The sequence below is a fragment of the Anguilla rostrata genome, chromosome 3, assembly GCF_018555375.3.
Source record: "Anguilla rostrata isolate EN2019 chromosome 3, ASM1855537v3, whole genome shotgun sequence".
NCBI classification, from domain to species: Eukaryota; Metazoa; Chordata; class Actinopteri; order Anguilliformes; family Anguillidae; genus Anguilla; species Anguilla rostrata.
The window spans coordinates 39,737,754-39,761,535 of NC_057935.1; the positions used below are offsets into that span (position 1 = coordinate 39,737,754).

The following is a 23,782-nucleotide window of genomic DNA, read 5'->3' on the forward strand; positions in this document are numbered from 1 at the left end:
GCTTACTTTTTTCTGCGAGAACAGTTGGCTCCTCCCAGTCTGACACAACACAGTGATCTGGGATTGGTTCCCTTTTCCTATTCCGCTACTTCATTTTACCCAAGATTTACACAATTTTCCATCCTCAATTGTGTCCTCATATCTATAAGATATAAGGTGGATATAAGGCTACAAATGTATCTACACGAGAAAGCCAAGGATATAATCTTAGTATGTTGATATGAATACCGTTGCATATAATTGTGGAAAAGAGCTTTTACAAACGCATTCGCTTGGCCTATTCAAAAGACATGCTATACAATAAATGTTTTTAATATTTAAGAATGTTAATATAAAGGTTTAAAAACGAGCCTAAGTGTCATGTATTCTATGTTTTACTGCCAGAATTTACCTGCAACGCATGACAGTCTGTCGTTTTAAACCAGTGATGATTGCAATGGAGTAGGTTAATCATACTTCAACAAGCAAAATATAAATGACAACATACAATAATTTCGACATGTTTGAGAATAATACATGTTTCTTGAATATGTTCTTTCTTTGAACTACACCTTAATTTCTGAGTTCCCTCATTTGGAGTGCTGTGTAGTATAATGGGTAAAGAACTGGTCTTGTAACCTAATGGTCACAGGTTTGATTCCTGGGTAGGACACTGCCGTTGTAACCTTGAGCAAGGTACTTAACCAGCATTGCTTCAGTATATATCCAGCTGTATGCCATGTAAAAAGTTGTGTAAGTCGCTCTCGATAAGTGTCTGCTATGACTATAATGTAACAAGTCTAGTATTAAGCTGATGGACAGTATTTTTACTCCCCCTTTTTTGTTCATCTTTACTGAGGTGCTAACAATTCTGGATGGCACTGTATTACCTTGATTAAAAACGGATGGTCCAATCCCTGTGCACAGAAGTAGATAATGAAAATTATTACTGATACTTAAATTATAACTGTGACCTACAAGCATAAATTGATTTTTTTTCTTTTCCGGATGCTGTTGTCTCTTATTTACATCTGGCTACAAATTTTTTTTATCAACACCACATTGAATGTCCTCTTGTGAAATGCACCAAAGAAAGAATCTTCTCATGCACCTTAACCAGGCCTGATACTACTCTGTAGTGATGTCATCGCATGCCTTGTCAAAAGCTTGGTTATAGGCAGCATGTTATTCGCATCGCTGATCATAAACCTTCCATCTTTCATCTCTTCATTATCTCATATGAAGATGTTTTCACCAGCCTAGCCCAGGTTCTGATTCAACTCATCCAAGAATGTGGAATGATGGGAAGAGTTGTAAGGCTCAGGGGAGTTTCCAGCAACCCAGAACACTCTCATCCAAAATGATAGCACATATAACATACGTTACCCCCTTGCTATCCAGGCCTAAAGGCTGCTAGTGATGCTTTGACCCCTTCTGAACTTCATCATGTTGAACTCAGCCTCATCCACAAGAAATATTTTATCATGAGTCACACCAGCCCCCAGCTCAATTATCCTCCATTATAAACAGACAAAAACACAATGCTGTGCTAAACATTCAATTCTATGTGTACCACAGAAATATGCAATAATGCACTGCTGTATTACAACGTAACAATATATAAATATGGAACTCACAGTAGAACTGTGGACATCCTGTGATAGCAGCTCCTTCCTGTGCTGGTTTTTCCTGTCAAAAGGCACCAATAGATCTACTTCATTTAAACGTGCCTTTTCAGAATACAAAACTGAATGAAATAACTGAACAAAATAAAGAGGGGTTCAGTAAGGACATGCAGTCTACTAAACCAGAGGCTGACTGGGGTTTAGGAATCTGAAATAAATTTGAACATTGTCTTAATAATCAAATTAATTGATTGAAGTCGATCAATTGTGCTGTTGTTCCGTGGCGGGCTTAAAATTTAAAAAGAAAATAACACCACGCGTCTCTGACAGAAGTGAAACGTATCATTTAGGAATGAAGCCTCAAGAAAAGTTGTAACATGACTGGGATTAAGGAGGACCTAGAAAGAGGAACAGAAACATTTTCTGTAAACGTGTTAAGAGAAAGGACACGTCCGTCTTCTCTGCGTGCGGTTCGTTTAGGAAATGCTGTCGCGTTTGGGTCACTGCCCACAGAGGAGCAGCGTCTTGCGGCTTTCAGCTGTCTGTGAGCACGGGCTTGGAAGCGGGTCACACAGCGCCCTGCCTTTAGGGCAGCGTGACCTCAGAAATGACCCCTCATTGGCACCATTCAGCCCTGTTTAGGCAGATACAGTATGCTGAAAGATCACCCCTAAACTGCAATCAATCGACAGCTTCATTTCCTCTCTAACATATCTTGCATATTTGACCTCTTAGATGTATGCTGACTGATGCCTTTTATTGTGTACATTTGTACATTTATTGTGCATTTATTGAAAATGGGCCTTTTGTGTAAGGAAAGACATTTGCCCTTTTCATACAATACGTGCAATAACACTCCCAACTCGACAATGGAACAGGAAGACCTGACTATAAAGAAAATGAGAGAGATGTTCATTTGGTACAGTACATCAGCTTTTATTCCATGCAGTTGTTTGCTTTGATTTTATTCCTCCTTAGTTCCCACTGCACTGTACACTGGCTAATACAGGAAAGGATCAGGATTGGTTGATAAGGAAGCCATTCAAGAAGAGGAGGCGGAGCATGAGTGACCGACAGAGAGACAGAGGCTAAAGGCTAGGACAGCTCTCTCCAAGTGAAATCTGCCAGGTCTCTTAAACATCCCAATACGCACGATGGGGTAAAAGTAGCTGTTGGCATTTGTAACTAAGCTAATCAGAGTAAAAGAGGGAGAGAGAAAAGAGAAGAGAGACAGAGAAAAGAGAGAAGAGATTAGCAATCAGCTTAATGACATCAGAGGTCAGAAACGACAGTAGTGATCATTTCGTTCCTTGCTGCGATGCCCAAGCATTTCGCTGAAGGGTTGAATTTGGAGTCCCTGCTTTGGATGACAATCCTAGTTTTACTGAGAGAAATACGCAGCCTCTCAAGATGGCTGACTTCAATGTGCTGCACAACAGAGGCAGCGTCTCGAGGCTAAGCTTTGAGCCAGTTCCGTCCATTAGGACATTAAGTGACTCAGCGCGCAAATGCAAGCTTGGGTCCTAGTTACTTGAGGGCGTAGCGGCCGAAATAGCAGTTGTTTGCAGGGGTGACGGATTTTTAAGATGTCCGCCGGCCAGTTTACCGCCATGGACTACAGCAAGGACTCTGGTCAAACACTGAGAGGTAAGCAGACAGCCCTTCTGTCATTATCTTTCACAAACAGAGAAAGATAATGACTGGTTCCCACAGGTGAGACTGTTTGGGGCAAGAGACAAACAGGTTCTCAGAACACACTCTCCTTCTCAGAGACTGGCTCTAATTGCTCTTCTGATGCGTTTCTGATCAGAAAAACTCCTTCATTTATTATAATATTGGTTATACCCCCAACATCCATTAGGAAACCTTTGCCTGACACGAGAAGAACAGAGCCAGCTAAAATTAACAGGATTCTTTTGAAATACAGATATAACAACAGGTTTTTTCCACCATAAATTAATCCAATAATCATGTAGGCCAGCTACAAAACAAGTCAGGTTAAAATGTTAAATTAACACATTTAAATTAAATGAATCAGAATTTACAAGATCGGTCCCAGCATTTCTTCACATAAGACATTATCCTTCACTCTTAACAACCTTTGCCCACTTCCCAATAACTTGATTTGAACACGTTAGCTTTTTAATACCATTTCGACATAAAAATGCGTGGAGAGGTGGGGGACGCGGAGCACCTCAGGAAGGAAGGAAGGAGGTCGGGTCTCCAGGGTCAATATCAGCGGGCAGTAGCACACTGCAGCGAAACACCGCTTACAGAACAGCACGCTACACAAAGTCCCCCGCACCCAAATCACATGATCAGCGAAGGGCGGGACATGGCTTGTAACCCAGGTCACGTGATACTGGTCAGGAGACATACAGCTCTAGACATATATTAATGACAGGGAGTTTGTGGACATCACAGGAAGCGGCAGCCTTTAAAGATAAGATATCCGCAACACTCCTTCCACACCAGCGCTGCGGGACCGATAAAAAAACAACACTGTGGATTCAACTTCAGTGGTAATGCGGCAAGCTCAACCCTTTCTACCCAGTAGCTGTTATTCTGAGACAAAAACAGCGTTCAGAGTTCAGCGATGCCACAATTACCAACCCCTTCATTTAGTCCGAATGTAGGAATGCATTATAATTATATCTTATACCGACTGGCCATCAACCTGTGTACAAATACACTGATGAATGAATGCAATGATACAAATAAAACAGATGCAGTATCCCTTTTTAAAATAAGCAGAGAACACAGACAAATACAGCCATTGTGAGACTGACGAGCAACGGAAATACAGATGAGTAAACAGTTATGCGTTGAGCACTGCACTGGAATTTGGGAGAAAGACATATTGCAACTGAATCCTAGGTAACTATCTCCACCTAGTGGACACGTAGCAAAAATACTGAGCGGCATTTTTACTCGACTTGTTATTCAATACCTGAGCTTCCAACGTGAAAAGCAACCATTTGGCGGCGTTCATCGTAAAATTAACGTTTTAAAAATATATATTTATATTTTAAAAAGAGCCGTTCACCATTAACTGCAGTTCCTCTGTGCATCGTCAATCCGTCCAGCCTGCTGGACAGCTCCAAGCAGATGAATCTAGGTCTCCTGAGTTTTATTCTGCATTATTGCTCTGTTTCTTTCATCAACCAATCACAGGGAGGGGGGACGGTCTGGTGCCTGTCACTGACCCCGCCCCCCCAGATCTGCCCCTCACTCAGTAAGCTGTGCTTCCGCATGACAGAACAGTGTTGTGCAACATCCAGCCATCAAAGAAATGACAAAAGAGCCAGTCAAAGGGGGGCTTGCGGACCTGAGCAAACATTTAAAGGGATACTGCATTCTGAAAGGAAACTGATCACACTGAATTATTACACATGAAGTAACTCTGAGAGTCCAGACGCAGACCGAGTTCAGGTCCCTGCATCCGCGATCCACAGGAACTCACTTTCACGGTTCTGCTTCTGTTCCAGCCTACGTTTTTCCACATTATCTTCAGTGAGTCCACCGGCGCAAGAAAATTCAACACTGGTTGGGTTCTTGTTCAACACTTCCCGGAACAAATTTCGAACAAATGTAAAATCATCGAAAGGAAACAGGCAAAGCAGGGTGATGGTCATGTGGTCTTGGACTAAAAAGGAGAAGCCGGGTTAAGCTGGTTGAATTTTACCATTAATATAAACAGGGTCAGAGTCTTGTTTCCCTGGCAACATGACTCATGCTCTTGACAAGTCTTGCATTAGAGGCTGAGCAGACATGCTATGTGGAACAGTAGGAAGGTTCTGGAATGATCGATGGAGGAGATTTGGGGGGGGGGTGCTGTTCATGCTGGTGTTTAGGCTTATAACCCCCTTTCTCCATTATCCTGGAGGTGGTGAGGGGGCAGGTTTCTGTAAACTCAGAAGAAATAAAACAGCCAGGTGTTTGCTCTTGGGCAGTTGGACAGTTGGACAGTGAGACAGTGAGACAGTGGGACAGTGGGACAGTGCTAGCTCCTGGTAAGCTCTGGGGCGACGCTACAGTTAAAATGCGCCCACTTCCTGTAGAACGCTCTGCACTGCACTGGTTGGCTGAGAACAGCTGCCCCTACGGGGGTGGAGCCTCAGGTAATTAGCAGTGCCTAGAGGAACAGGTTCGTACCCACGATGCTAGCAAAGCCACACCCAGCAACCAGGTGCGCAGTCTCTCTCTAACCCAGCTGCAGGGGATCCTCATATATTACTCTGTGCAAATATACTCGCACCTACTCATTACGATGTTTGCTTTTTTGTTCATTTTGCATCTGTACAAAATGATATACAGATATACATATACAGTCGTTAAACTCAAAAGGTAAATGGTGAACGTTGCAATGGCTACACTGAAACTGGACAGATTGGGATCCCTGTCTTCCTTGCTGAGAGGTGGTGGCGCTGGGGGGCCGGTAAATGGGGGTGGGGGGGGGGGGGGGTGCTGTTAGAAGTCGGTTTGCTTGTGGCGTGATGCATTATTGCCGTTGTTCGTCGAGGGCGTAGGGGTGCTGAGGTCATCTTGGGGGCGGAGAGGGCGGAGGAGATCACCAGGTGGAGGGCTTGGTGTTTCTCACGGTGGCGTCCGAGCACTCGGCCTCCGAGGAATCGCAGTCCGACTCTCCGAAGTGCAGCGGGTTCTGGGGGGGAACAGGGCCCAGGGAGAAGGTCACTCGGCGTGCGAACAAAGAGCCAAAGAGTCAAGCTGGGCATGTGCTTAAAATGGTAAAAATGGTAAATGGACTGCATTTATATAGCGCTTTTATCCAAAGCGCTTTACAATTGATGCCTCTCATTCGCCAGAGGAGTTAGGGGTTAGGGGTTAGGTGTCTTGCTCAAGGACACTTCGACACGCCCAGGGCGGGGTTTGAACCGGCAACCCTCCGACTGCCAGACAATCGGTCTTACCTCCTGAGCTATGTCGCCCCGCTTGCTGCAGACACAAACGTAGGCTAGCTCGTACGCGCTAGGTGACGTAAAATGGCGTGTCTGCAGAGAGAACGAAACTCCGCATTGACTTTGGTCGCCAGTGTGCGCATCCCCGCTGGGAACTAGCCGAGATGCTCGCGCTGCAAAGTCAACACGGAGATCGCTGGCAATTGGTCTACAATATCACATCGGCAGCTGCATTGCCTCGTGGGAACCGCCTCACCTCATCTGTTTCGTGAAAACAGCACAGGCCATGTCCGAAACAGTGCACTTGCGTACTACTGAGTAAAGCTGTAGTTGAAATTTGTTAAGCAGAGGAGATTTTCTCTAACTGGAGTGCACTTAAAATCCCAGGAAGATATACTTATTTCCAGGGTTATATAGTATATTTGGGAGCATACGTTTCAGGAAGTAAATGACTATTTTGGCCCCATAAATCCTTTTTTTGCTTCCGTGTTTCTTGTGGTTGTCACAGCCACAGAAGCTTAATATTAAAATTAATCTTAATCTTAATCTGCACCCTCTATCAGCGTGGATTGTCACGCCAACAGTTTGAAGTGAGCATACGCACGTTCGTACGCGGGCGCCTTGTTCGGCTGTGGTTCGATTTCGGCCGGGTTCGCCTTCATATCAGCTACGCGCCCAGCTTCAGTCCCCCCGAAATCCGCGTTCAGAGCCCCGGTACAGAGAAGCAGGTTGAACCCATTTCCGTAGCTCCGCAGCAGGAGGGTCTGTGAGTGCCGGGAACCGCTCTTCTCCAGCGCGGTCTCAATAGCTGCGCATCACAGTCTCCCAGGGCTTAGGGTTACAGTGCCTTTCAATCAGCGCATTCACACCTGCCACAGCAGGTCAGCCCGCTCCCACAGCGCATAAACAATGCAGGCGCCCTGGCCGGAAGCCAGCGGGCACGGCGGCCTCTGGGCCCCCGCCTGCTCTACAATTGCTCCACGACAACCGGTTTCAAACGAACGCCAATCTGTTAAAGAACTTTCGGGACTCTAATCATAAGCGCCATCAAATTAGGTGCCATAAAACAAGGCCGCTTCGCTTTATGGAGTCATTTGATGTCATTGCAGATTTAATGCACGGTTTCAACTGGCACAGGGATTTTTTTCTGGTCTTGCAAAAGATGCTTCAGATACTTTATCGCAACCTGCCGGTTTCACAAATGCTGGTGTCGGTATCAATGAGTTTGCAGTTAAAAACAAGAAAATGCAGCTGATCTCACTCCAGAGCAGAACTATCCCCTTAATTTGGCTATCATAGTAGTGTACAGCTATGTACCCCCTGATCATACACTGTTTCCAGAGTGTGAATGGACTTGGAAAGTGCAGAGAGGGGAGGAAGAGGAAGGAGGAGAGGAGGTGAGGCCACAGGAAGAAGCAGGACCAGAGGAGGAGGCGGGGTCAGATGTGAAGAGTAGGAGGGGCCAGACGGGAGGGAGTGGCAGGAAGAGGCGGGAAACGGGGGAGGAAGGGCCGAGATGAGAGGACATGACCACATGAGGGGGCGGGGCCTCAGGAGGAGGAGGGGTTAGACACCTGCAGGAGGAGGGGCCTCAGACAGAGGAGGGGTTAGAACGCCTGCAGGAGGAGGCGGGGTTTCAGAAGTAGGAGGGGTCAGACACCCACAGGAAGAGGCGGGGCTTCAGAAGTAGGAGGGGTCAGACGCCCACGGGTGGAGGGGGGAGGAGGAGGGGGCGGAGACAGACCTCGTAGGCGTGCTCGTCGGCGCACAGCTTCCCCAGGGAGATCTGGGTCTTGACGCGGCGCACGGCGCACTCCTTGTCGGACAGCCCGTCGGACTGGGTGGAGATGTCGATGGGGATGTCGGGCGTGTGGGAGAGCAGCTCGTCCAGGTGCTCCTCCTGGCTGGCGCTCAGCCGCTCCAGGGGCCCGCTGTGGGAGCGGTCGCTCGTGTTCCCCTCCTCGCCGTCCGACACCGACAGGTTCTCCGAGCTGAAGGTGGAGTAGGACTGGAAGCTGCTCATGCAGCGGTGGGGCCTGAGGGGGGGAGGAGCGGAAGACGCCGCGCTTTCAGAGAGGGGCCGTCTCAGGAGGGGGAGAGACTGCGTCCAGCCCCGAGGCCAGATGCAGCTCAGAATCAACCGACGTCTTCAGAGCAGAGAGCGATTACCTCAAATTACGTCTACTGTTCAGATGTGATGAACTGTACACACACACTGATTTTTTCTATATATTTTTTTGGAAGAGACATGAAAACGGTATATTCAAAATGTATTTTTCAAACCCCCCTGATCCTCTGGAAAAACCTGGACCTACAGTGTGTGCAATGAGAGCCAATACAGAAATCGGTATCTCACCTTTGTCTCCGTGGAAACTCGACTTCACTGTCCACCTCTCCCTCTTCCTCTTCAGAGGACTCGTCACCACCCTGACAATACCAGGAGCGTTCATAAGAACCCATGGGGCGTTGAGTCACTGAACACCAGGTCTATTATTATCTACACATGGGGCTCAGCTATTCAACACTACATCCATTATCACATTCACATGTAGCTCAGCAGTTAAACACCAGATTAATTATCATCCACACATGGAGCTCAGCCATAGAACACCAGAGCCATTATCATCCATTCACAGGGCTTAGCTGATAAACATCAGATCCATTATCATCCACTCATGGGCCCCAGCCAGTAAACACTGAAATCAACTGAAGCAAAATCTCAGTTAAAAACCGGATGCATTAGTGCGTTAGGTCATTAGATGGCCTCACCTTCCTGAGAGGCCGCAGTGTGCAGGGCAGGCGGTACGGCGCCTCCCGCTCCTGCCCCGCCCCCTCCTCCGGCACGCCTCCCTCGGGGCCGCGGGGAGCGGCGGGGGGCGGGGCCTCCTCGCAGGTGCTCAGCAGGGAGTAGTGGGGGAGCTCGGGGTGGCTGGGGGCGGGGGGCGTGTCCTGGCAGCGCAGGCAGCCGGGGAAGGGGTGGGCCTGGCAGCAGGGGCAGAGCGGGCCGGGCCGGGGGTCGGCCTCGCCGCCGCCGGCGGGGATGAGGTCCGGGCCGGGCCCGGGGCCGGAGGGCCGGCGCTGCGGGTGGTCCGTCTGCGGGCTGCGCAGGGCCGCCGCCGGGCCGAAGTAGCGCAGGTCGCTGGCGCAGTTGGCGGCGGTGTCCTGCCGGCCCTGAGGCGGCGGTGGCGGGGGGAGGAGGGTGCCCTCTGGGGGCAGGTGGTGGTGGTGGTGGTGGTAGTGCTGCTGCAGGGGTAGCTGCTCCTCGGCTGCGGAGGCCGCGCCGGGCTTCGGGATCCCCGGGAAGTCGCCGTGGCTGCCCTTGCTGTTGGCGCGGCGGTGCCGCGGCTTGCTGCGGTAGCGGGCCTTGCCGGGGGGCGTGGACACCCGGGGGCTGGCCGACAGGGGCAGGGGCGAGTTGAGCACCTCCACGCTGGGGATCCCGTCGGATCGCAGCAGGTCAGGTCTGCAAGGTTAACAGAGAGATCAGTCAAAACAGACAGATCAGCCAGAAACAGATCAGTCAGAGACAGGGAGATCAGTCAGATACAGAGAAATCAGACATACACAGAGAAACAGAGAGATCAGTCAGAAACAGAGAGATCAGACATACACAGAGAAACAGAGAGATCAGTCAGAAACTGAGAGATCAGTCAGAAACTGAGAGATCAGTTAGAAACTGAGATCACTCAGAAACAGAGAGGTCAACCAGAAACAGAGAGATCAGCCAGATACATAGAAATCAGCCAGAAACAGAGTGATCAGTCAGAAACAGGGAGATCAGTCATAAACAAGGAGATCAGACAGAAACAGGGAGATTAGTCAGAGACAGGGAGATTAGTCAGAAACAGAGAGATCAGACATACACAGAGAAACAGAGAGATCAGTCAGAAACAGAGAGATCAGACATACACAGAGAAACAGAGAGATCAGTCAGAAACTGAGAGATCAGTCAGAAACTGAGAGATCAGTTAGAAACTGAGATCACTCAGAAACAGAGAGGTCAACCAGAAACAGAGAGATCAGCCAGATACATAGAAATCAGCCAGAAACAGAGTGATCAGTCAGAAACAGGGAGATCAGTCATAAACAAGGAGATCAGACAGAAACAGGGAGATTAGTCAGAGACAGGGAGATTAGTCAGAAACAGAGAGATCAGACATACACAGAGAAACAGAGAGATCAGTCAGAAACAGAGAGATCAGACATACACAGAGAAACAGAGAGATCAGTCAGAAACTGAGAGATCAGTTAGAAACAAAGAAACAGAGAGATCAGCCAGAAACAGAGATCAGTCAGAAACAGAGAGGTCAATCAGAAACAGAGAGATCAGCCAGATACATAGAAATCAGCCAGAAACAGAGAGATCAGTCAGAGACAAAAAGATCAGTCAGAAACAGAAAGATCAGTCAGAAACAGGGAGATCAGTTAGAAACAGAGAAACAGAGAGATCAGTCAGCAACTGAGAGATCAGTTAGAAACAGAGAAATCAAGAGATCAGTCAGAAACAGAGAGGTCAATCAGAGGCCAGCTTTGGGTAACACAGATTTCACCAATGATGTGCTGCCGTTGCAGTACAAGACAAGACAAGATAATTTTATGGGTAGTGAGTAGATAAAAAATGTCAAAAAAAGAAATACTGAGCTCACAGCAGCAGTGAAGGTTGGTGTATTAAAGAGTAGCAAAAAACTGTGTTTATACAGTGATGGTGAAGGTCAGCATGTTAATTGTACTGTAGCGGTGAAAGGCAGTTTCCTCTAACAGTGTGAGCGCGAATGATCTCTGACCTCTTGGGCGTCGGCACCCCTGGTTTGTGGGACATGCTGCCCTTCTTCTTAATCAGTTTCTCCACGGCGTTGGGCCTCACGATGGGGCGAACCAGGTGCCTCTTATACGTCCCGGGATACTTCTTCTCCACTGCCTGCTCTCTCCTACAGGGAAAGAGGGAAACAGGAATTCAGGTTCTGCCCCATTAACGAGCAGATCCGATTGTGTGATGAAAGAGTAATACACTCCACACTGATGCTTTAGCACTGATGACACCTGCTGTTCTGCCCTTTATCTTTATGCTCTTACGATGTGGGGGTCAGTGTGGTGCAATGGTGATGATATCAGAGTACTACAATTCTGTCTGAGAACTGTTTGCTGGTTAAAGTTTGGTATTGTATGCAGATTAGGTTCTAAGGGCAGGTGGAATCTAAGGATAGGAGGTTCTAAGGGCAGGTGGAATCTAAGGATAGGAGGTTCTAAGAGCAGGTGTAATCTAAGGATAGGAGGTTCTAAGAGCAGGTGGAATCTAAGGATAGGAGGTTCTAAGGGCAGGTGGAATCTAAGGATAGGAGGTTCTAAGGGCAGATGGAATCTAAGGATAGGAGGCTCTAAGGGCAGGTGCATTCTAAGGATAGGAGGCTCTAAGGGCAGGTGCATTCTAAGGATAGGAGGTTCTAAGAGCAGGTGGAATCCAAGGATAGGAGGTTCTAAGAGCAGGTGGAATCCAAGGATAGGAGGTTCTAAGGGCAGGTGGAATCTAAGGATAGGAGGTTCTAAGGGCAGGTGGAATCTAAGGATAGGAGGCTCTAAGGGCAGGTGCATTCTAAGGATAGGAGGTTCTAAGAGCAGGTGGAATCCAAGGATAGGAGGTTCTAAGAGCAGGTGGAATCCAAGGATAGGAGGTTCTAAGAGCAGGTGGAATCTAAGGATAGGAGGTTCTAAGGGCAGGTGCATTCTAAGGATAGGAGGTTCTAAGAGCAGGTGTAATCTAAGGATAGGAGGTTCTAAGAGCAGGTGGAATCTAAGGATAGGAGGTTCTAAGAGCAGATGGAATCTAAGGATAGGAGGTTCTAAGGGCAGGTGAGTTTGTACACTCACTTCATGAGCTCCTTCTCACGGACCTCCAGCTGGAGCATGATGGCGCTCAGCTCCATGTAGAGGTTGTTGGCTCTCTCCAGCTTCCTCTCGTAGTGCTCCCGAATGTCAAGGGCGTGTCTGAAGGGGAGGGAGGGATGAGGTAAAAACAGAAAGATGTTCAGACACGCGCACGCGCACACACACACGGTGAGGAGGTGAGGGCCTGTGTGTGTGTGTGTCTCTGACTCACCTGAGCTCGTCTCTCCGCCGGCGAATCAGCTCCTCGTCCAGCCGATGGATGCAAGTGCCTTCACTCTTTATCTTCTCAAAGTGCTTCTTCACCTCCTCTCTCCACTCGGCCTGAAGGAGACCCAAAACACACACACACACACACACCACACAGGCACACACACACACACACACACAGACACACACACACACCACACAGGCACACACACACACACACACACACACACACACAACACACACACACACACACCACACAGGCACACACACACACACACACACACACACACACACACACAACACACACACACACACACACACACACACACACACACACACACACACACACACACACACACACACACGCATATGCACAAGCACACACACATGAGCGCACACGCACGCATGCACACACGTGCGAACACACGGGCACACAGGCACACACACACACACACACACAAACAGAGGAGCCACAACTTTAAATATATACATATTTAATTACATTCAGTTACTATTAAAAGTTACACTGTTCTGCTCCAAGCTCAGATCCCTCCCTCAGGACCGGGGTTGTTAAGGGCTCACCTGGGACTTGAAGTAGGTCTCCTGAGGGGTGCCCAGCACATCTGCCGAGGCGATGTCCAGGTGCAGGAGAATCTGCCGGAACGAGGGCCTGTTCCTCGGCTTTCCCTGCCTGCGCGGTCCAGCGGGGGCGAGAGAAAAAGAGAAAGAAAGAGTCAAAGGAGAAGAGGAGGAGGAGGGAGGGAAAGTAAGGGAATGTGAGCAAGGGAATAGAGGGAGGGAGAGAGTGGGAGGAGACAGGGAGCGTTTTGAGTGAAATCGCGTCAGCCGTCTCTTGTACATTACAGGCATTTCGCAGACGCTCCTATCCAGAGTGACTTACACAACCTTTTTTTCATAGCATTTACATTGCATTCATTTATACAGCTAGATATATACTGAAGCAATGCAGGTTAAGTACCTTGCTCAAGGGTACAACGGCAGTGTCCTACTCAGGAATCGAACCTATAACCTTCTGGTTACAAGCCCAGTTCCTTACCCACTATGCTACACTGCCGCCCTGAAGCGCAGTGCTCTGAATAAAGGGGGGGGCGCATTGGGAGATGCTCTCACCATGTCTGCTTCATGAGGATCTTGAAGCCGTCGGGGCAGGTGGAGGGCACGGGCAGGTGCAGGCTGTTGCTGCCCACCCCCCAGATGATGGCCGAGGAGTCCACGTCCTTGTAGGGGATCTCTCCCGTCAGCAGCTCCCACAGCACCACCCCAAACGACCTGCAGGGGGCGCAACAGAGGCGCTCAGTGGGTGCCAGTCACTCTTTCAGGGTCACATAACTCTGTTGGATTCAGCACTCACTTAACATAGCAAAGTTAAAAACTGTGTGATAAAGGGAAGCAGGAACTAGGGTTGCTGGAGGAGCACGCAAACCCAAATACTAACATTAGTAAATAAACAGTAATAAATGTCATATACACGCATGATTTGCTGTGGGATGTGAGGACCCAGTAACCCATGTTAATGGCCAATAGAAAGTCCTGTTTGAGTTGTGTAACTCTAATGCTGCGGGGGGGGGGGGGGAGGTCATGTGACCGGGGCCCGCTCGCTCACCAGATGTCCACCTTCTCGGACACGGGCTCGTTCCGGATCACCTCGGGCGCCATCCAGGCCACCGTGCCCGCGAAGGACATCTTGGTGCTCTTGTCGCTGAGCTCTTTGGAGGTGCCGAAGTCGGAGATCTTCACAGTGTCGTTGTGCGTGACAAGCACGCTGGCGGGGAGAAGGGAAGGGGGTGGGGGCGGAGGGGAGAGAGACGAGCGAAGGTCGGTAAGACGATACGAAAGTACGGTTTGTTTGTTTGCTCGCTTGTCTGCTCTCTGCTTCTCTTCGTTCCGTTTGTCAGCGTGGAATGCCCTCACATTTCAGGCTCTCTAGGCGAAACTGTCACTGTCTTATGTTTGGAAATGTTTTCCTTAAAAAATCATTTCTAAAGAACAAATGAAAAAAGATAAAAGTAAAAGAGTATATCTGAAAGAAGTAGGCTGCATTGGGGGTTGGTGTATTCGGGAAAAAAGTACACCCCCCTCAGGACAATTGTCACAGCACCGACACGTCTGGTCTGAGAACGTCTAATGTCAACGCAGTGATTTCTGTTTATTTTAACGCCTTTCAACCTTTTCTCCCCAATTGGGAATTTCTAGCTGCGCTCACGCGGCAATGCTCATCACAACGTCCAATCACGATAGAGCAAACAGCCACGCGCGCCGCAGCCAAGCGCGTAATGTCCGCCGCCGCTACCCAGCGCACCGCATCTCGCGAGCCGGACTCGCACAGACGTGAGCTGGAGGAAGACGCTCCCTGTGCGGCTCGACAGATGACCCTAAGGGCGCCCTGTCGCCCAGCGCCCCCCAGCGTCCCCCAGCGCCCAGAGGCAACACAGAACTCATATACAGTAGGATTTAGACCAATTACCCTGGAACCCTAAAACACAGCGCCCCTCTCAGGAGGGAGGTCTTACTTCGGGGATTTGAGGTCTCTGTGGATGATCTTGTGGAGGTGCAGGTAGTTCATGCCACTGGCGATCCCTGAGGCCCAGTCCACCAGCAGCCGGGGGGTGACCTTGCGCCCCGCCCTCAGCACCTCAAACAGCTGCCCCTGGGCACAGTACTCCATGATGATGCAGTAGCACGGGGCCTGAGTGCAAACGCCTCTGCAGAGAGAGAGGGAGGGGGGGAGAGAGAAGGAGAGAGAGAGAGAGAGAGAAATAGAGAGGGAGAGAGACAAAGAAGGAGAGAGAGGAGGAGAGAGTGAGGGGGGGAGAGGGAGCGGGGGAGAGAAAGAGAGACGTGCACACACACACACACACACACACGCACACACACACAATCACCACAAACACACACACAAACAGTAACATTAGTTGAAACTTTAGTGCTAGGCTACACTTTCTCCTACAGCCACTCCTAATGACCTGATTCGATCAGTTCAGCTCTGCTCTCATTGTATCGAGCAGATATTACTGAATGGCGTAATGCAACGAGCAGTCGGCCCAAATTCTGCCATAGTGCCACAGAGATAACCAGACCTCAGCCACATTGCATTAAAGCCTCCCACATAAGCACTGACTTATCATAGCTGGAGACAGACTGGGAATGGTCCTTATGGTGAGTCCGAGGCTAGTCTGCGTGTGCGTGCGAGCGCGTTCGCTTGCCTGAGTGAGGTGCACACAAGGACATGCCGGTTCACAAAGCACTTTCAGCTGATAACAATGGGGTGTGTGTTGTGTACATGAGGACAGACTGTTTCAAAGCAGACTTAGTGCCAATAACATTGGAGTGTGTGTAAAGTGTATATCAGGACATGCTCGAAGCCAATAATGTTGACGAGTCCCTGTGTGTGTATATACACGATGAAGCCAAATACTTAAAGCCAATGATGTTAAGGTGTATCTGTATGTGTGTGTGTGCGTGTGTGTGTGTGTGTATGTGCATGTGTGTGCGTTTGTGTGTCTGCGTGTGTATGAATGTCTGTACAAAGGGCGAAACCAATGGTACTTGAAGCCAATGATGTTGAGGTGTGTGTGTGTGTGTATGTGTTGTGTTTGCCTGTTTGTGTGTGCCTGTGTGTGTGGTGAGTAGTGTGTGTGTTGCATGTGGTGTGTGTGCACGTGTGTATCTGCACGTGTATGAGTATGTACTTGAAGCCGATGATGTTGGGGTGTGTGTGTGTGTGTATGTGTTGTGTTTGCCTGTTTGTGTGTGCCTGTGTGTGTGTGGTGAGTAGTGTGTGTGTGGCATGTGGTGTGTGTGCACGTGTGTATGTGTGTGTCTGCACGTGTATGAGTATGTACTTGAAGCCGATGATGTTGGGGTGTGTGTGTGTGTGTATGTGTTGTGTTTGCCTGTTTGTGTGTGCCTGTGTGTGTGTGGTGTGTAGTGTGTGTGTGGCATGTGGTTTGTGTGCACGTGTGTATGTGTGTGTCTGCACGTGTATGAGTCCGGACTTGAAGCCGATGATGTTGGGGTGTGTGTGTGTGTATGTGTTGTGTTTGCCTGTTTGTGTGTGCCTGTGTGTGTGTGAGTGTACGTGTGTGTGTGTGGTGTGTAGTGTGTGTGTGGCATGTGGTGTGTGTGCGCGTGTGTATGTGTGTGTCTGCACGTGTATGAGTACGCACTTGAAGCCGATGATGTTGGGTGTGTGTGTGTATGTGTTGTGTTTGCCTGTTGTGTGTGCCTGTGTGTGTGTGAGTGTACGTGTGTGTGTGTGGTGTGTAGTGTGTGTGTGGCATGTGGTGTGTGTGCGCGTGTGTATGTGTGTGTCTGCACGTGTATGAGTCCGTACTTGAAGCCGATGATGTTGGGGTGTTTTAGCTTGCGCAGGGGTTTGATGTCCGTCTCCTTCTGCTCACGGACCTTCTTGATGGCCACTTCCTCAGAGCGGAACTTCCCCAGGAAGACGGCGCCCTGCGCCCCACTGCCCAGCCACTGCAGCTCTGAGATCTCCTCGAACGGGACCTCCCATTGGTCTAGAGGCAGAGCGGCTCACCCAATCAGCATCATCGCCACACTCCAAACACCTTCACTAATTACACAGGCCTCCACTCAATCACTGTCATAGGCCCACTCACTAATTCATGCTTCAGGAAAAAGGATAGTAATGACTGCAGTTCTAAAACAAAGCACATGATATCGCTTCAGCACAACACAGAAGACAAAAGCTGCGTAACATCAGAATGCTGGATTAAGAAGAAGCAGACTCAGGCTAATACACACTCCTCAGTTTTTAAAACCTGGCCTGGAGATTTCTGCAGACCAAGAGGAGACAACAGTCCTCAACTGGGAGGGGTAAATGCCTGGAATTCACATCATGACATAGGGGTGCGAAAGGCTTTAAAATGGGGACTACGTGTATTTTGGGCATGTTGATAAGCGTTTCCCCAGGAGAGCCAGGTGAGAAATAGCCATGCCACCACTTAAGCACTGCGCTGTAACACAGAGATCCACCGGAGCAAACCACAGGGGATTAGAGTTAAGTCCGGTGGAGTGGCTGATTGGATACGGTTAGTACATCCAAATACACAGGAAAATAATAATCTCCTCATTCATAAAGGGATAAACTCAATGTAGTTTTCTTTTTCCAAAATAGGAGGCTAAATTTAATATACAGCATGTTACAGGAATATAATGTGCATTAAACAATGTTCCCAGACAAAAGTGTGAGCTACAATCCTCTTATATAAATACACATCCATTCACAATTACATTTAAGTCACAATCCCTCTCAGATTGTACCCTGTTTTTATATAGCCTATAGAATGCAGACCTGGGTCAAATACGTATTTGTTTTGGATTCAAATACTTTTCTGTGCTCTATTGATCTTGCCTGGCGTAATTGAGCCTGTCAGTATGACCAGAAGGCGGGGTTTGCACTTTCTGAGAGTATTTCATTGGTTCCAAAACACCAGACAAGATTAGTAAAGCGTAGAAAAGTATTTGAATTCAAAACAAATACGTATTTGACCCAGGTTTGATAGTACGTACTACATTTCCCATCTGCCCACCTTGCTGCTGCAGCTTGTAGTCGGTGGAGTAGCTCTTCCCGATGATGTTCCAGACGGGGCGCAGGCAGCCGAACAGCCCCTCCAGGAAGCCGGAGGTGCCGTTCCCCGCCCGGTGAAAGTGCAGCTTGATGTCGTCGTGCGGGTGGCCGCATGGCCTGGTCCTGCCCCCGACGTGGCCCGCCGGACAGCCCCCGCCACCCGTGCCATCCTCGCCCTCGCCCTCCCCCCCGCTGCCGCAGCCGCCGCCGCCGCCGCCGCCGCCCCCGGACCCCGGCGACTCGCAGTCCTCGTGCTCCTGCAGCTGCAGCACGCTGTTGTCGAAGTGCCGCTGCTCGCGGGACGAGTCCTCGCTCAGCGCCGCCGCGGGGGTGCCCCCGCCCCCCGGCGCCAGCTCCTCCCCCGGGGTGGGCGGGGCCACGGGCGTGGGCGTGGCCGGGGGCGGCGCCAGGTCCGTGATGATCTGCGGGGGCGAGGGCGGGGCGGGCGGTTGCTGGGGCGTCGCGTTGGAGCTGGCCTTCTTCATGGCGTCGCCCACCACGCTCAGCTTCAGCTCCTCCTTCAGCTTGCCCACCAGCAGGCTGGGGCAGGAAGTCCAGGAGAGCACCTCGGGGGAGCTACCCATGGTGCCGTGCGTGTGCATGGACCGCCCACAGAGACAGCGAGGACCTTCCCTAACACACGCTCCTGTCTGGGCTCAACTGGGACGCACCTGGGAGATGGACAGAGATGCACAAAGACAGGTCACTACTGACACGCACTAAATAAAGAAATGTACCCTTATCCTAAGGACCCAATGGCAACACCACAGCAAAAGGAACTCCAAATGAGGAAATAGAAAAGAGCATTACGGGTGCTCAGGTGGTGAACCCATTTGAGGTGCTGCGACACAGCATAACCTGCCACAGCTTTTCCCAGTTTCCATAAGCAGAGCTCAATAGCACCTCCTATGATCCATTAGATGCCTGCAGTGTACCTGCACTTTGACAGAACTCCATTACAGAGACTCTGACAGCTCAGCCGATGGGTAGCAGCTGATAACACTTGCTTAAGTGGATATGCACAGTGTGTCCCCTCTGAGGAACACGGCTTCTGGGGAATGGCACGTACTTGTGGATGAGTATTCAAAAATTATGGACAACAAATAGGGGAAAATACGTCAACAAATGTAAATTTATACATAACTAAAACACAAAAAGACAAATAAAAACTCAAAATCACCTAAACCGAATGAAACTGAATGTGTAATATAGATTATGTAAACTACCTAAATACATTTTGTCAAGAACGTTTTCTAATCCACAGCAAACTGGGGAAAAAACGCAACATTCACTGGCAATAAGGGCAAAGAGACACAGTCCATCCCCTGTCATATTCTCATTTCCAGCCCTGCTTCCCGAGATTGAAAGAGCTTATCTTAATGATGATTACATTTTTCATGGTGCGGGATGAGGTCGGCAGCAGGGAGGAGAAGGATCTCGACAGCCTGTCCGTGCGCAGCCTCGCGTTGTTAGCAGCCGTACGGTTCCGCGCTCGCAACTACAGATTCCGGGAAGAGCTGGGTTTACCAGTAACCCCTTCGCGGGGATTAACAATGCGCGCTCGCGGACCATGGGACCAGCGCATCTGGCACGGACAAGCCTCGGGAAAGACCGATGCTGCGCAATTAGAAATAAACACAAAACACAACGACGTGGAGAAAATCCGGTCTCTGCTTCTCAATCCTGGTTATGCAATTTAACGGGTCACACAGCTCCGATAGCGAAACGGCTTCCCGAAAGCCAGAGTTATTTCAGTAACAGAATAAACAGAAAGGTCAGAGTACAGTGTTGCGTCCTGATTAGCGAGCGGAGAGAGAGGGAGGCGCGTATCCCAACTGCCCACCGCAGCTGAGCCACTGCGCAGATAAATGTGCAAATGTGAAAAAAATACCCGCTACCGGCTAATGACCTTTGCACTCGGTCTGCTGTTCCTCAGGGTAGTCAATGTTCTGACTTATCTGTTTACTGCAACATGACCGATATCACGCATAGCCAAATGTGACCCTACAACATCCCCCAAACGGCATATTCTGTGCCATGAAAAAGGAACACAAACACGTGTTTCTGACACAAGCTGTCAACTCCAGGCATGTTTTGGTGAGGTATGCATTAGAGACAGCATGTTTTGGTGAAGTATGCATTAAAGACGCCATGTTTTGGTGAGATATGCATTAGAGACTGCATGTTTTGGTGTGGTATGCATTAAAGACGCCATGTTTTGGTGAGGTATGCATTAGAGACAGCATGTTTTGGTGTGGTATGCATTAAAGACGGCATGTTTTGGTGAGGTATGCATTAGAGACGCCATGTTTTGGTGTGGTATGCATTAAAGACGCCATGTTTTGGTGAGGTATGCATTAGAGTTGGCATGGTTTGGTGTGGAAAATGAGTCCTGGGGAGCCCCCTGCAGCTGAGAGCAGAGTTGAAATAGCTGCAGGTAGCTGATGCGTGGGCTGAAGGGACAGGCAGAGATACGAGGGGGGTCAGACGACACAGTGCACCGCCGTTAGGTGCTTTACGGTGCGGTGCAGCGGAACAGGGCTTTGGTGCGGCGGGGTGCGGCCGGCGTGCGGTACGGGGCGGGGCGGTGCGGTACTTCGCGGCGCTGCGGCGCGGCCTGGTCCCACCCCGCCCCGCCCGGGGAAACCGGATCCCGGGAAGAGCGAGGCCGGCTGCCAGCAGCGCATCAATAATGCAGAGTGATCTGTGCGTGCGCAGCCGAGAGTGCGGCTCTCTCAGGTAACGGCTCAATCTCGCCCCTCCGCTGCACAGACAGCAGAGCAGCTCCCATCCGCCCCGCGCTGTAATTCCACCCGCCGGGCCACGCACACCACAGGGCCCAGTTACACACAGGTAGCAGCGCTCACAGGCAAGATGGGGAGATGTCCCACATTAGCACACACAGAACAACCACACACACACATACACACACACTCATACGCATACTCACACACACTCAGACACATACTCACATACACTCACACACACTCATACGCATACTCACACACACTCAGACACATACTCACATACACTCACACACACTCATACGCATACTCACATACACTCACACACACTCAGACACATACTCACATACACTCACACACACTCAGACACATACTCACACACACTCATACGCATACTCACACACACTCACACACACTCATACGCATACTCACATACACTCACACACACTCAGACACATACTCACACATACTCACACACACTCACACACACTCACACACACTCACACACACTCATACGCATACTCACACACACTCACACACACTCATACGCATACTCACACACACTCACACACACTCATACACATACTCACACATACTCACACACACTCACACACACTCACACACACTCACACACACTCATACACATACTCACATACACTCACACACACTCAGACACATACTCACACATACTCACACACACTCAGACACATAATCACATACACTCACACACACTCATACACATACTCACATACACTCACACACACTCAGACACATACTCACATACACTCACACACACTCATACACATACTCACATACACTCACACACACTCAGACACATACTCACATACACTCACACACACTCATACACATACTCACATACACTCACACACACTCATACACATACTCACATACACTCACACACACAGAATAACTCTCACAAAGAATAACTGCACACACACATACACACACACTCATACGCATACTCACATACACTCACACACACTCATACGCATACTCACATACACTCACACACACTCATATGCATACTCACACACACTCACACACATAGAATAACTCTCACACAGAACAACCACACACACTCATACGCATACTCACATACACTCACACACACTCATACACATACTCACATACACTCACATACACTCACACACACAGAATAATTCTCACAAAGAATAACTTGCACACATACACGCACACAAACAAAGAATATCATACACGCACATACACGCACAGAATAACTCTCTCTCACGCACACACAGAATAATTCTCTCATACACAGATACACACACAAGATCACTCTCATACTTACACACACCCATGCAAAAAGAATAACAAACATACACTCACATACAGAATCTCTCTCACACACATACTCATGTGCACAGAATGACGCTCACATGCGCACAGAATCAAACTTCCTCTCCTCACTCACAGACACACCCACACACAGAACAACTCTCACGAATGGACACACAAAATAGCACACAAACAATAACTTAAACGCTCACTCACGCGCACACAAGCCCGCACACACACCCACTATTGTCCCCACATGCAGCTCCTCTCCTACACGCACACACAAAGATCACAATACAGTTAAAGTTCTCTGGAAAACATCAACCCCCTCCCTCCAACATGCAAATCCCTCAGGCCCACAGTCCATAACCGTGCAAATAACGGCTACCGTTTTTAGCCTCAGGATCAGTGCAGTCGATTCACGGTCCCCGCCAGGCCATGAAAGATTACCCAGGAGCACATGTCCCACGGTCACTGCCCTAAGCCGAAGATGCTTCCGCCGCACACAGGGTTCTGTAGCGAGCAGGAAACCCAGCTCGGCCTGCGCTCTATCACAGTTACAGCCTGCGCTCTATCACAGTTACAGCCTGCGCTCTATCACAGTTACAGCCTGCGCTCTATCACAGTTACAGCCTTCACAGCACGTTCTCTTATTGAATTCATTTGACTCATTTACTTCTTTTTTTTAAAAAGTCGTCTGGAACACGGTGCTCCCGAAGAGGACGGCTGACTCAGGCGAAGAGTAACGTAGCAGGCCGGCTAGCATTAATCCCAAGTCCGCCGTGAATTATTGATGTCCGCGGTGACTGTTATCCTGTTAATAATGTCTGGGCCTTACCAAGAAAAAAGGCCGTTCTGGCGGTGTCACTAACTGATCTTAACTCCACACTGGACAAGTGTCTGTGACATGAGGCCAGGATTGAGAATGTGAAGTTCGGGCACATCCAGTTCTATGCTGGCCCAGCTACATGAATGTCCCTCGCTACGCTGCAGGGTTGAGGTAAAAACAGGAATCGGTGTTCAGTACCGGAACACTCACACTAACACTGCTGTAAGATAAAGACAGAGACAAAGAGATAGGAGGAGGAGAGGAACGTGGGTGATAACTGAGAATGAGAGAAGGAGGGGATGAGGAGAGGAAAAGAGGCAGTGATAATCGAGAGTGAGTATGAGAGAGAGAATATGATAGAAAGATAGGGGGAGAGAGTATGAGAGAGAGAGAGAGATTGTAGTATACAGAGAGGATGATCCTTTAATCCAGGAATACACCACAGGGATGTGCCTGGAAACAAAGCCATCCCCCTCTCCCAACATCACACACACACACACACACACACAGAGGCATGTACAAATCCATGGCTGCAGATAAACACACATACATACACATACAGGCATACACACATAAGTGTATGCACGAATGCACACACAGACACACACACGCATAAGACCACACATACACACACACACGCACATGCACAGGCAGATACAAATGCATGG

At 49.3% G+C, this 23,782-nt stretch overlaps 1 protein-coding gene across 5 annotated transcripts in view; it reads right to left on the reverse strand.

Annotated features, from left to right (window-relative positions):
• Positions 1 to 2,515: 2,515 nt before the first annotated feature.
• The window catches only part of LOC135250816 (mitogen-activated protein kinase kinase kinase 13-like), a 45,086-nt gene continuing 23,819 nt past the window's right edge, over positions 2,516 to 23,782 (reverse strand). For 4 of the 5 annotated variants that reach the window (XM_064327554.1, XM_064327559.1, XM_064327556.1 and 1 more), the window contains exons 2-14: positions 18,187 to 18,895; positions 16,968 to 17,151; positions 15,145 to 15,336; positions 14,238 to 14,396; positions 13,745 to 13,903; positions 13,196 to 13,304; positions 12,618 to 12,727; positions 12,389 to 12,505; positions 11,308 to 11,451; positions 9,293 to 9,986; positions 8,880 to 8,950; positions 8,268 to 8,559; positions 2,516 to 6,267 (exon numbers count right to left, since the gene is read on the reverse strand). In XM_064327554.1, the coding sequence (XP_064183624.1) occupies positions 6,175 to 6,267; positions 8,268 to 8,559; positions 8,880 to 8,950; positions 9,293 to 9,986; positions 11,308 to 11,451; positions 12,389 to 12,505; positions 12,618 to 12,727; positions 13,196 to 13,304; positions 13,745 to 13,903; positions 14,238 to 14,396; positions 15,145 to 15,336; positions 16,968 to 17,151; positions 18,187 to 18,826 (2,964 nt within the window). In that variant the 5' untranslated portion in view covers positions 18,827 to 18,895 and the 3' untranslated portion in view covers positions 2,516 to 6,174. Of the gene's footprint in view, positions 6,268 to 8,267; positions 8,560 to 8,879; positions 8,951 to 9,292; positions 9,987 to 11,307; positions 11,452 to 12,388; positions 12,506 to 12,617; positions 12,728 to 13,195; positions 13,305 to 13,744; positions 13,904 to 14,237; positions 14,397 to 15,144; positions 15,337 to 16,967; positions 17,152 to 18,186; positions 18,896 to 19,614; positions 20,689 to 23,782 lie in introns of those variants that run through there. The other variant, XM_064327557.1, reaches the window with a different exon arrangement.